The sequence below is a fragment of the Phallusia mammillata genome, chromosome 8 (assembly GCF_965637545.1).
Source record: "Phallusia mammillata chromosome 8, kaPhaMamm4.hap1.1, whole genome shotgun sequence".
Lineage (NCBI taxonomy): Eukaryota > Metazoa > Chordata > Ascidiacea > Phlebobranchia > Ascidiidae > Phallusia > Phallusia mammillata.
This window is the reverse complement of record NC_137259.1, coordinates 17953525-17968129: the sequence shown is the minus strand read 5'-3', so window position 1 is coordinate 17968129 and position 14605 is coordinate 17953525. Positions and strand designations below refer to the sequence as shown.

The 14605-nt window shown below is 38.7% G+C and overlaps 1 protein-coding gene across 1 annotated transcript; it reads left to right on the top strand.

The window, feature by feature from the left end:
* Nucleotides 1-1916: 1916 nt before the first annotated feature.
* Nucleotides 1917-14197, top strand: LOC145203903 (uncharacterized). Its single transcript, XM_080076272.1, has 23 exons — nt 1917-2136; nt 2444-2555; nt 2767-2925; nt 3320-3521; nt 3838-3994; nt 4617-5164; nt 5616-5773; nt 6344-6468; nt 6535-6795; nt 7238-7361; nt 7626-7754; nt 8070-8161; nt 8369-8512; nt 8889-9083; nt 9147-9253; nt 9654-9869; nt 10240-10380; nt 10566-10632; nt 11015-11260; nt 11663-11755; nt 12043-12201; nt 12574-13124; nt 13539-14197. Exons 1-23 carry the CDS (start codon nt 2104-2106, stop codon nt 13906-13908), a joined length of 4389 nt encoding a protein of 1462 aa, XP_079932398.1. The 5' UTR covers nt 1917-2103; the 3' UTR covers nt 13909-14197.
* Nucleotides 14198-14605: the final 408 nt, after the last annotated feature.

Below are 14605 nucleotides of genomic sequence, written 5' to 3'. Positions count from 1 at the left end.
AAGAAACGTTGGCATACACGAGTTTTAAGCAGGATAAAAACTAATTCAAGATACCATCCAACACAAAAAGTTTTTTTAGTTATGCTCACTCTTTTATTACTACAGGCAGATTTTCTTGCAAGTGTCAGATGCTTAGTAAAAGTTGGTTAATTGAACTGTCGTTGCGCCTTTTCTTTATTCTCTTTCAAAACGATGATACTGTCGAAGCAATATAAGGTATTGCATACTAATGCATTGTCACCCAAAATGGGAATTGTGAACTTAAATGAAAAAAGCAACTGGAATGGCAAACGTGTTTAATACAGAAGTAACAATATGGTAATCGTTCGTCAATGTTTACGACTTTGAAGCCAGGATTCTTGGCAGGAATTCAAACGCCCCCTTAGTTAAGAAGCCGTAACCTTCCCGCACTTCCAATGTACTTGAGCATCAGGGCATCCTCAAGTCTTCGCTTGACTCTGCACATTTGACTTGTACAAGTAACACAGCACCAGTGCCAGGCCATTGTTTTGTCGTGGGGCCGATTAGGACAAGTCCTTGAGTGGGACTAAAGTGTCAAGCTGGGCAAAGAGTTGGGATGTCCCTGGGCTAATTATCCAAGTTTGTAACGAACCAAACGTTTCCTGCTTTGTACCGATTGGCGTTTCTGTTTTCAAAAGATCTGTTCTTCCCAATGTCAAGCGAAACTGGAACGACGTGCCAAGGAGCCAAAAAGGCTTTGTGGCTATTTTGGAAACGGAAACAGTTTTAAGTAGAACAGTGTGAACATGTAACTAAAACGATGTGCAGATTATTTAAGAGTAAAATAACGACCCGAGTAAAAAGCGACATGCTCTATTGTCTGTATGCCACTCAAGTGGTTATTATGGTTATAAACGGGTAACTGATGTGGCCCCTCGTACCACTGATGATGGCATGAGCATTTACCGAAACGTTTGAATAATAAAGAACGTATATTTGGGCCGTTATTTTCATCACTAAACTTATGAACAGATCCGTTAGTGTTGAAAGTACTTGATATTGGTTCAAGACATACATCGTTTGTTTATTATCGTTTTATTTCGTTATGAACTACAAGTACCTGTAACTTACTTTATCGGTTTTTGTGCCATGGTATGTCTGATGTCATAATTTTGTTCAGCTTAAAGTTCATTTACCTCAATAGATGAAAGATACATCTGCGTTGTAACAAATATTAAACCGAAAATAGCTACCCGGCTGTTAAAGGTTTGAAATAACCTTTCCGTTTTATAGCAACGACTATGCTACGTAAAGTTAATACACAATATATGTACGATCACTACTATATTACCCATGGTCGGATGCGTTTCACACAGAAAGGCAGTAATTTTATTTTGTTTTTCGCCCCGTCAGAAAAAACTATTACGTAGTTAGCCTGACAGAATATGAAAAAGTTCGTCACTAAAACTCAAACAAACGCGAAATAAATTATTGATCAGTAGACGAGGCTAAATTGGTTCGACAATCCTTTGTGATTCATTCAATTTATTTCATCCGTTCTGACGAGTTGGTCTTTTTGAAACACCCGCTGCGACTTGAGCTACCTTCCGTCTTTTGTGTTAGGAAATTGACAAGTTAAGCCACAACACGCAGAACAGCAAGGGGTTGGCAGGGTTTAACTTGTCACCGTAGTTTAGGAAAACTTGTTAAATTTCTCTGTGTTAAATTGTTTGCGAAATAAAAATATAGTTTGAAAAAATACGTGATTTGAAAATTTTTTTTTGGCAAAAAAATATGTCGAGAAAAACGTATATCTTTTTTTTATGAAATTAATGTTGTTGTTAAAACCATTACAATAATTTTTTTTTGTCTGAAATCTAGGTCTTAGTAATCATCGTTTTAAAACAATTTTTATGATTTAGATCACAATAAATTTATATGTCGTTTTGGCTTGTGTGTGGTAAATACCGATGTTTACAACAACACGTTATTGTTATTAAGCATATGTTTTCTAATTTATTTTATTTGTATAGGTCTAATGATATAGCAAACTGGTGACGTATCTTTAGTAAATGTTGTTGACAAGCTGTAGTAAGTAAATGTTAAAATTTTTGTGACATGATGTCATCTGGATGATAAAGGATGTTGTCAGTAAGGAAAGGATTATTAACGCTGGTAAGTGCAACAAGTTAAGTTATTTCAACTCTAAAACTTAAGTTTTTTATATTGGGCAATACATTAGTTACCAGTCATGGTTTTTAATCCAAAATTAAAATTTAAACCAGGCCTTTTGGATTGGGATTTAAGTTTGAATGGTTTCGAAATTGATACGGTCCTAATTTGATACGGTCCTAGTCGTAATGTTACGTTGGTTAAATTTAAATTTGGGACCAAATTACAAAAACAGCTCGGTCTCGGACCTTCTAAAGCTCACCTTTGTAACTTTGATTTCAATGTATTGAGAACAAATAATTTTTGACAGATTTTGTTTCTGGATTTTTTCTGCTCGGTTTTCTCACAAAATGCAAACTGTCCAAATGGGAAACCTTGGTTAAAACGGGGAACAGTATGTGCTCGTGTCAACAATGAACAAGGTGCGTAAAAAATGTTAGTATTTTTGTTTTAGTTGGTGCATCTTCACTTCGAACACGTTATAACGTTGCAGCGATTTCGGTCTGGCGATTCTATCAGTGCTAATGTTTTCTTTTCGTCAAGCGAATAAACTTAACCTATTTGTTACAAAGAAGCGATTGCATGTGTTGAAAACTTCTTGTGGCAATACACTTAGCATTTTCTCATACGCAGAGACATGGAGAGTGGCGGACACCAACTGTCGCATGACCAAAGGCAGAACGGTGCAAGTTTTGAACAACGAGACTTCAATGGATGAGTGGTTGGAACGCAACAGGAATAGAAATCATATGTCATCAATGTATTGGATCGGAGCTCACGTTCCTGCGCTAAGTAAGTGCTTATAAGTATAAAAAGCAGTGTAGCCATCACCCGGCACGTCAGTTCAGCTATTACATTGATAATGTGACACTGAACCGACTTCACTTTGGTTCCCAAGCAGTTATTTTAGGCCATTATGAGCCAGTTTCCTCTGTGGTGTTGTGGCATCGCACAGAATAGGTGAGGCATGGGTTTTAAGCCTGTTGCTCCAAACACACTGGAGTGTTGTAAGATGGCTACACAAGCCAATACGGCCGATCTCTTGTCACCTGCTGCACTGATGAGACCTTAAAGGTCGAAACAATGTGCAGCTTATCATTTATTGGCTTTATGCTTTTTCATTGAATCACGTACAAAGTGGCAAAACTGATTTGAAATCGTTTTTTTTTCTTCTCCTAATCCGCAGCTCTGGCTTCTTACTACGACCGATGTCTGAACGGTTTCCAACGCAACGGCGTTTGTTACCAAGTAGTGACGTCACCCATGACGTGGGAGGTGGCAAAGTCCTACTGTTCAGACAGTGGGGGATACATTGTCCACGTAAATGACGAACAGACGAGTCGGTTTGTGGCCGAAATATTTCACCGAAGATTAAAACACAAAACCAGGTAATTAAAAATAATTCAAGTACCAGAGAGTTATAAGGTTAAGAGGGTTTGAATTTTTAAGCGTTTTTGGTGCAATACAATATGTGGTTAGAGATATTGTTTCATATTTTTTGGTCTCTAGTTCGAAAGTTGGTGTTTATTTTTACTGTTTAGCAAATCAACTGTCACAGTTTTTGTTGAAACGTTTTGGTAACAATTCAGAAAACTTTTTGGTGTTAACTTTCAAAAAACAGAAACTCCTAAGCATTAGGCCAAATTTGAACGTGTAAAAATTGCTTCAGCAAACAAGTCAACATTCGTTTGTTTTCTTTTCAAGTTCACCTCCGCCTCCCGGTTATTGGATAGACGGAAGAAGCGACGAAGATTTATCGGTGGAATTTGTGGACAGAGACGGAATCCGACTCAACTACACGAATCTTCAACCATCCATTGTCATCGACTCTCAGAGCTTGGCAGGGAGCGCTTGTTTAGAGGTAATAGGTTTAAGACAAAAAATAAAACGAGGACTCAAACCAGCAGACAAGGCGCGACCCTTTATGTGACAGTTGCTAACATTGTTATAGTAGGGTTGTAAGTGGTCCTGAAATTGATGCCTAACTTCGTGCTTTATTTTTATTCGCGCTAATTAATTAAGTCTTAATTTTTGTTGAAGCAAAATTCGAATTAGGCCCGAATGTTGAAATTGCGGCAGAAATGGGGCCAAGTGTGAAATCAGGTCCAACTCGAGCGGGTTTTATTCAATCTTAAATCAAACATTTTGTAACTCTTAGTACTCGAGTTGGACGAGTATCTTAGGCTGACGTAGGTGTCCAGCTTTTTTTCCACTGGAACTGTTTTAGATACTCGGCCTGCTTGGTGAGTTAATTTCTTCATTTCCAATGCCCTAACTCGCCGTTCTTTATTCTTTTAAACGAGCAACACATAACTCGCTGCAAAGATTTTCAAAGATCAATAATCGAAAAAGATACTGTGATTTATAAATAAGTATGGCGTGATCGCTGGCCTGCATGGACGCTCCAGAGCTGATCCCAGTATGAATGTGCTATCTTAGTTGATTGCTACAAAAGACTTGGAATTGTAATTTTTCAAATTTAGGTCTTATACGATCCCCCTTCACTGAGCACAGAAACGCCAAGCACCTCAACAACAGACTATTACGATGATTACAGTGAAGTACAACACGATTCTGCCCCTCTGTACAACATACAGAACTGCCAAGTGTCCCGGATGTTCGTGTGTGAGTTTTCACTCGTCGAGAAAGGTTCGGACGGTTCCTTCTTCGAGCAAGCCAGGGCCATGCACAGCCAGCGCGAGGAGGGGGGCGGGGGTGCAGTTGCAACCCCTGCAGACAATTCGCATATTTACAGTCCCTCACATGTACGAAGCTGCGAGGAAATTGTTATTTTATCCGATCTTGCTAACGAGATGAGGAGCAACATGGAAGAGCTGGAGGAAAGTCTTCGCGTCGAGATTCCATTGTTAGAGATGTTTACTGACGTCATAAACGCATTCTACATTATGTTACGTGCCGATCGCTCGTTCGAACTAGAATACTGCGACATGGACGCGACACGCGACAAGTTAAAGCTGCACACGACAACTCCACGACATCAAAGAGTGACCATGTATTTGCAAATGTTTAGGTGAGGGCTGGGTGCAGGAATATAATATGTAATCTACTTTTCGAATGTAGGATCGTGGTTTTAACTATCACATACTAAAAATGCAATATGTACCACCTACTAAGTCATAATATGTTGTTTTTGCATTTTGTTACATCACCATAAGCATACAAAAACATTTATAACTTTTCACCTCCAATTTCAAAAGGTTTGAGAAGTTATCATCATAACTATTATAGCCAAGCAAACTGCAGTTTAAAAGCAAAAAGAGCTAGACTTATAAATGGTTCAAACATTTTCACGCGAGACAAAACGTTTTAAAAAATCCGTTTTAAAAAGTTTTATTGTACTGATTGGAGGCTTTTGGGGATTATTGTTATTTAGTTTTCATGGTCAGGAAAGGTCAAGCAACTGACTCGGCTGTCAGCAAAGCGCTTGACTTCATTATTATATGTTTTACGTTTCATTTCAGATGGAGTGTGTTTGATTACATTGAAGACTCCGACGTTGATTTGGTTTACGATAACGAAAACGACGAGGAATCAAGCAAAAGATTGGTGGATTTTAACTTGTTTGACATTAGAAGTGATTTCACTTTCATCGGTCCATGCGTGTTTATGGACACAGCTGGTGAGAATAAATTAATGGAGTTTTGGGTTTGATAATGTGTCCTGTTGTCGTTGGTTTGTTTTATCCTTGTTCGGCCGTCAAATGTAAGGCGGCCACCCAAACTATATTTTTCTGTTGGTGACCTTAATTTTTGCCAAAATGCCCGAGTGATCAACGCAACTGCTTTGTGTTCATAAGTTTGTTGGTTCTAATCCTATCTCGGCTAATCATTTTGTGCTTTCCTGAGCAAGAAACTTTAAACGGCATTGCTGGAACCCAGTGGAATCAGATGGGTTGGACCAAATAAATGTCACCTACTCAATAACTGGAAAAAAATAAATGAGAAATGATTCAAGGGACTTGCAATAAAGCAGACAGCTCGACAGCGGTCTCATTGTGAGCATAATGCATTCAGGCGTTACCCGCCCCACGGGTAGAGGATAAAAATGAAACAAACAAATTAATTTAACTCAAATCATAGGGTTGCTCTGGGTTAATCATATACATACTGATACCAAGTCGTTTGTATTACGTACTGCTGGCATAATGTGCCCATTTAAAATGCACCTTGCCTTTGTTCATTTCGTTCAGGCGACGGTAGTGGCGTTTGGCACACAAGTCCGTGTCAGAGACCTTTGCCCTACATTTGCGAATATCCGCCAAGTGCCGCTGAAGGGCTGGGAGGCGAAGAGAAGGACGAACCGACACCAATGGCGGTGAGCTCTACATTCGTAAATTCAGGAGTATGTAGATTTGTGTTTTTAATCACCTCTTTTGTGCAGGAAATAGAACAAAAGATCGATGATTTCGACTCAGAATTCGGCGGGATTGAGGCATCCATGGGCCGGCAGGCGGTCGATTCGGCTCTTGATGTCTTGGGCAACATCGTTGAAGCCGGGATTAGTGAGAACGGCAACATGTCACTTTTGTCTCAAGCAACTTTCGATGAACTCGACACCCTACTCCAGCAAACTCTTCCAATTGTGGATTCTCTACAGAGTTTTGATGTCGCAGATTCCGACACGATGAATTCTGTAAACCAGGTACTTCATGGTGCAAAGTTGTGTGTTTTGTTTCTTTTGGGATGAGAGAATGCGGTTTTGCCTTTTAAGTAGTTATCCGGACGCTGTATTAACAGTGCAAGTTGTATTTATACCTCCTGTTTTTTAAGGGTACTCGTACCTTCCATGTTAAGCGTAATGAGGTCCCTAGTGGCGCAAATTTCTATGCAGAATTGTTGCCTTGTCAATGGTTTCACCGCACTTAACTACAAGAAAAAGAGTTTAGCCATAATCTGTTCTTGAACCTGACAAGTTAATTAATTAGTTTTCGCATTTTCATAAAATAGGTAGGTCCTTATGGTAACGCTGTTAAGATTTCATGTCAATTTTAGGAGTTCGACTTGACTAACTATATGTCAACAAGACGAAGTCTTCTGCAGTGGCAGTTATAATATTATTTATTTAGGTTAAAATTATGTTTCAGTATCTTGGTGTCAGAGCTGTTTCTGCCCTCGCTGAAAATCTGGCAGACAAACTGATTGAAGGACAGAACAAGTTTGAATCAACATCTGAAATTACCCAACTGAATTACAAGACTAACACAAGTGGTGGGTTTCAAACCGGTTCGCATAAAAAGAATAAGTACCTAACTTCGGTAAAGACTCGTTAGAATGCGCCTTTTCTGTTAATATTTTATCTGTATTTAAAAGAACTATTTTGATTTAGATGTACAATCTACTATTTTTTTAAAATGAAGAGCTTTTTAAATCTTTAGCATCATTAAATACGAACAAAAAATGCGTAAAGCCTTAGGTCGGATTCAAAGTTAATTGTTTGTGGTTTATTCCTACTTATTTTTCATTGTTTTTCAGAGGTTCGTATCGTCCTTTCGGAATCTAACGTAAACCCGGAGAGTCTGATGAACGCTTTGACCTTTCAACCCGACCAAGTTGGAACAACGACAAGAATTACGATCAAGCCGAACTTGGATGCGATAACAAGTAGGAAAAAATCAGAATTGTAAAATGCTAATTACTATTTTGCTCTACTATAGTATATATATAACTTATATATATCATGAGACCCCTATAATTACATTGACAGCGATTATGAAAAGAAAATAATTCGAGTGGAGTTAAGTTAACTTGCTTTAAATCGAGTTGAGTTGAGTTGCGTTGAGTTTGAGTTGCGTTGTGTGAAGTTCAGTTGAAATACTGTTTGGTAAAATTGTAGAAAAAATGGCGAAAGTCCCCGCCCAATGGTTTCTTTTGATAAATACTTTAATTTTAATGTTTTTCATGTGGTAATTTTTACAGGAATGGGTAAAGCAGCTTTCGTGTTTGCTGTACATTCAGCTTCCTCGTCCTTCTACCAACAACAAGCAGCTGCCAAGAGAGTCCCTTCGTTCGTAAGTTCAAAAATTTAACAAAAAAATCAAAAACATACAAACGGCAGCACCTTTCCAGTCTTAGACAAAAAAGAAAAAAAAGGAATTGGTATTTAAAGAATCATATCCTAATGGATTTGGATCCAGTGAACTTAACATATTCTGTTTTAAATCTTTTAACATTCGCAGTTGTAGATTTCTTGTAATCTAAAACTTTTTTGGTCACAGATGACGTCAAACAATGGTCAAACCCACATTAAACTTGTCCGACTTGACCAAAAGGCTTGGAGAGTTGGAACTCCGATCATTACTGCCACCTTGAGGATGAACGGGAGCAGCGTACCTACACCGGTGCAATTTAATTTGCCAAAGGTCGGTTAGATTTATGATTTGGTAAAAAAGTTATTTCAACTGTTTTGTAACAACACTTCAGAATGTTTGGAGAATGTTATGAAGTTCATGATAACTAACCGAAAAAAACAAACAAATTATTTAAAAAAACACAAATTTTTGCAACAAATGGAATATTTTTTAATTTAGTATTAGAGCAGTAGACAAACACATGTGATTTTCTTTCCATTTCACTAATTTTAATAAACTGTCTTCAATTTTACATCAACAGGGAAAGATAAACAACAATTTTTTGCCTGAACTCCTGCAAACCATAAAAGTTCTCGAGTCGCATGCTAAACTTTTTACATTATTTTTGCATTTTTGACCTTCTACTAATTCTTGTTGTTTTTCTCAGTTTCACTTTCCGGACGTTCTTCCAGTGAATCGCTCAGAAGTTTGCTCCTATCTCGTTTATACAAACCAGGAAACATTGTGGTCAGATAGCGGTTGCCATGAAAGTCGAGCAGAAGATGAGGGAGTGTACCAATGTTCTTGTAATCACACCACTGACTTTGCTGTTCTGCTACTGGTCTACACTCCCACCACCGAAGTAAGTTTAAATGTAATTCTGAGTTTTGATGGCATATTCAAACTTGGTGTTGCTGTTTTTTAGGAGCTGTTTGATCATACAAAGTCAATTTTTATCCTGACTTTGGTGGGAGAGTCCCTAAGTGTTATTTCTCTTATTGCTACGGCGCTAACCTACTATGTCCTTCGAAAGTAAGTGCTTTATACAAAGTTTACTGTTACATGTAAACATGTTAATGACCCAAATACACATTTGGTGAAGGAATCAAGTTGTGTCAGGAATTGTCTGATAACAATTTAGGAATATTGGACCATTTGTCATACGTTTTATTTAACATTTAGGTTTACGTAAAAGCACAAATATGGTAAGTCATATGTTTGTTAAACAAAATTTTGGTTTAAAGATGTTTTGTTGCTGGTAATCAAAAATGTTTCAAACGTCAAAAATTTGCTTTGATATAGTTCAAAAATGGCCAGGCTTACAATACGAACACCCCGTGTGAAGGATTCCTAATAGTTGCTAATTAAGGTTGACGCAAGACTTGAATGAATATCTTCTTAGTTTAAATGCAACATCAACTTTTCTTAACAGCCTCCTCAAGTCGGACCGGATCACAGTCCACCTGAACTTGGTGGTCGGACTTTTCATCACACACGTGACACTTCTAGTTGGGCAAATCCTTCGAGCGACTTCGCATCAAGTTGATGCGTTGGACGGGGTCGCCTGCTCGTTTTTAGCGTTTCTGCTTCACTTCAGTCTTCTCTCATCTTTCGCGTGGATGCTTGTCGAGGGGTTTATCTTGTACAAGTGAGTTGCATCAGATTTGTAAGCTAGCTTAAACTATTGGAGCCCCAACTGGATTTTTTTCAAAGCAGAGTCCAAATTAGGCCAAAAAGTTCGCGAAATTGTGGACACATCTGCACAAGTGTGAAGACAGGTCTGAATTAAACCTGTTTTATTTGAACAGTCAAAACTCAAACCAAAAAGGCCGAAAACACTAGTACACTTGACTGAACGGATTTTCTTGTTTGGGGCATTGGAGTTAGTTGAACTATGCTCAGCATGTCAATCAATCCTTCGGCCTAACAGAATGCCAAGCTAACTTAATTTAAATCATAAATTTCGGCCCCAAACTACAAACACTGTTCCATGTAATAAACCTGTTTTGCATTTCCAGAAAAATTCTAATCGTCCTCACTCGCGAAACACCAGTTTTCGAACGCAAGTATTACCTCATAGGGTGGATTTTTCCACTATTGATTGTTTTGTTGTCTTTCGTCATCTGCATTGGAGCCAACATTCCATACAACGACATAAGGTATTGCGCATATGAATACACTGTTGCTGCCAGGCATAACGTATCAACAAAATTTTCAGCTCTTCCGGCAGTTTTTTATAATATAATAATAATAAAAAAAAACTGCCGGAAGAGCTGAAAATATTGTATTGCGCATATGTCAGGTTTCTAAATATATTATAACTTCACTAATGGTGTTTTTTAAGGTGCTGGTTATCTCTAGAGAATGGTGTTATCTGGTCTTTCGCCGCACCAGCAACCATTATTTTTATGGTGAGATGGTCTTTTTTGTACTTACTAATGCACAAGTAAGCTGCAAATACTGTTTTGATCCATAACACCTCATGGGTACAGCTGGTGACCGTATAGAATACTATAGCCAGGGCATAAGACTCCAGTTTGTTGGAAGTAACATGGTAAAAACCCATGCCTCACCAATTCAGTTCAATACCACAAATAGGGATAAATCACAGAAGAAACTGGTTCGCAATGGCGACTCAGTGTCACTATAGGAAGAAAAAAGCGCCAAATTTCCAACATTTAACGACAAAACTTGATCACATACATCTTCATCAAAAATTATTGAACACTATTCCCAACCATTTTACTCTTGTGGTTTCCACTAGAATTCACTAACACAAAACTCTGTTCAAAGGTCAATATGGTAATTCTGGTTCGAGTGCTCTGCGTTGCCGTGGCAACCCGGCGACGTAGGTTCATCAGGAATCTCAACACCAACAGTCACGTGACATTTCACCGTCTGTGGCATCGAGATTTAAAGGTGGCGGCCCGTGGAGTGATTTTTCTGGCTCCTCTTCTGGGTGTGACATGGATATTTGGTTTCCTGGTTGTCACGAGTGTGGTTTGTGCGTATGCCTTCATATTCTGCAATGCTTTCCAGGTAGGCATGAGAGAAACCACATTGAGTGAAGTAGAAACGAAAAATTTAATAAGGTTAATTTAGGCCTACTAAAAATTTTTTGTTGTTGCAAACGTTTAAATTGCTAAAACCAACAGTTTGGACTTTTTTTAAAGGCTGCATTTAAAACGTTTGTAAATAAAGTGTTATAGCCTGTGTAGCTCAGTTGGTAGAGCGGTTGTCCCGGAATGGCTACGGTGGTGGGTTCGAATCGCACCAAAGGCTAGATTTACGCTTTCAATGCGGGTCTGGCGTATTATCATTTCAATTTCTTCGCTGCATACAATTTTTGATCATGGTAATTTTCAAGTCCCTTTTTTGACTTATTCTAACTGGTAATTCAAGTGGGCTTAAGTGTCATATTAAATTCCTACTTTTTCCCAGGGATTTTACCTGTTCCTGTTTTACGTTGTTCTCAACCCTGAAGTGCGCGGTGCTTGGCAGGAAAAGCAAAGATTGAGAGAACGAAAATTTCTGGTGCGTGCAAACAATACAAAACTTGTTCGAAAGCACGTGTCAGTGAAGAGCCTTATTTTGGATCAAACAGCTTTTGAAAATAGGAAAAAATCTTTTAAATTGATTTGTAGAACTTTGTTGTGTGGTAAAATAAATATGACTTAGAGGTTGAATGTAGTAAAGATGTATAACGTGCTTTTCAATAGAGAACACTTATTGAGCAGTGTTTAATGTACTACAAAACACAAAGAGGTATAGATCAAAATCACACATAAACTGAACTTGTAAACTGAAACTTATTGTTGTAGAATAATGCTGATTTGCCAAAACTTCCACCATTGGAGAGGAAGAGCTGGTTTCGTCGATTTTCGACAAGTCTTATGACAAGATTGTCGCCTTCATCAACCAGTAGTTCGGGAAGCACTTCTCCCAGCTCAGCGAAACCAGAGAATAGGAGAGAGTCAAACGTAAGAATATATTAGCCTACCTCGTATTCTCAATGCTTGGGAAATAGGTTGATGCTACCAGGTTAAAATTAACTAATCACAGCTAAGATTTCCTGGCACATCTACTTCAGCTATGCTTAAAGATACAACACACTTTAAATGCACAGTTTTACATTCATTTATTTACAACTTCAATAAGATTAAGTTAATCTAGGAGGTCTATGAAAGTCTACAGTTACATAATTAGATAGTTTACACAAAGTATGAAGCATCCCTTTCAAACTTCAAATATATGTTAGTTTTCTACGAGTGTTAGATAATTGTAAAATAAATTTATTTCGTTGCAAAAAAAGTTCACCTGTTAACCCCAGCAAAAACAAATTTTAACAACAGGGAGTCAACGACTTTGTCGCTTCACAACTCCGCTCGCGTCCAAGCAGCGGAAAGTCGATTTCCAAGCACCTGACGTCACTGGGAGTGTCTATGACGTCGTTAAGACCGAAATCGGGACGCGTGTGTCCGGAAAGCTCGGTTGCCATGACAACGACGGGCGATGCCGACGCTGATTGGGTAAGCGTCAGCGAATCAGAAGCCTCCAATTCCAACATGGACGACGTGTTTTGCGGCGTCGGGTTCGGGGTTGAAGATGGAAACAATAAATGTGAATGTCTTCATCATCTGAGTTCCGGGTCATGTGGGTCCAACATTTCCCACGGAGGCGCCAAAGGGGAAGAGAAAGAAAACGATGAAACATCAACAAAGATGTTTGAGGGGAAAAATGAATCCCCACCATCTTCAGTTGCTGCTAAAGGTCAAGATGGAGAGATAAATTTAAGTGAAAAGTGCAAGAACGAAGACATCGTTGCCACTGGAGGCGGTCGGGCGCAACAACAGCATGGGAGAAATACAAAATGTGATCAAAATGCTTTGGTGTGTCAATCACGGTAAGTTACACCACAAGGTTATGGGAAAATACAAAAAAGAAACATCTCGTGCAGTACTTGAATGGTACTGCTTCTTTAGAATTCATATAAACAGACATAGGCCACAACAGAAGATAATCTGGTAAGTTGTAAGCCCTGATGCATGGAATTTGTAGCGTTACACAATAAGACCTAACGATATCTTTGATAAATGAGCAAAAATACCGGAATCGAGCGGGAGACGATCATACAGTGTCAGTTTAATCTTTTAAAGAAAATAAAAGTATTCATTTTGCCTGGTAAAAAAACACCTTAAGTTAGAAAAAGCATCTGTTGATTAAAAATTGGTTTTGTTTAGTTCTTGTAACAAATTGAAGAGTTTGGAATTTTGGTGAACTTTGCCAAACTTAACCCAAAACTTTACACTGTGATTAGATTGTGCACAATCTGCAACAAAAATCCAAAGAATCTTAAAGCAACTGGTAGAAAATCTCACAAACCAGCAAAACTCAAGACTCGTGCTGGGACATCGAAGCGACCTGCAACTGCTGGCAACAACACGAAGCCCGCCAGACGACGCGACACAAAAGCTAAACAGGGTAAAAGAAACAACGCTAAAACCCGCTTGGTGCTGAAGGCTTGGTCCACAAAATCGGCCTCACTTGAGGTTCTAAGCACAGCTAACAGTCAATATGCTGCGGACGATCTGATTGGTCACCTCGAGTACCACGCCTCCAAAGTTCCAGCCAATGGGAGGCCACAGAGCAGCGAAAGCCACGACAGCGGAATTGTAATGACGCCGTAGATTAAAGAGTTTGTAAAAAACAAAGGCTGCTTTGGCCTGTGCTACTTTTTTCGCATTGACGATTTGATTCGCTTTATCTTAATATGGCTTGTACAGGGTAAGCTTTTGTGTACTAAAATACCTGAATGATTTCGTGTGTGTTTTAGTTGTGTGTCGTTTGAGCAACTTGTACATAGTTGGCTGGAATCGCGCCCTCTCTGGTAATTCAACAAAATCATTTGCATATAACACAATGTACACAAATAAATTGCCTATTACCTCGCGAAATAAAAGGTGTGTTAAAATGAGACTACATCGCAATACGTTGGAGCAAGATATTTGTAGCTGAAAAAGCCAACACTTGTTCCCCAGAGTTGTAAACGGGCCAGTAATTCGAGAGCGAAAGTAAAATAAGACCCTACACCAGAATTTTAAAACTTGAGTGGAAGAATTTACTTTAATTTCTCATGTGGTTTGTAAACAAACACTTAAGCTCTGGGAATACGACCTGTGATGTTGATAAAAGACTCAATTTTAAACAAAATTTGCGTGGTATAGCATCTACTATATGTACTCTTTTGGGAAGGAATGAAAAAAAAATGGATTGTTAAGGGAGGAACTTGTCGAAAAAGGTTGGGATCACTGCCCTGCACAATGGCCTAAACAAGACGTTTTAGAGCTGTCAGGCATTAGGTCATATACAGCAACCAGCTAAGTA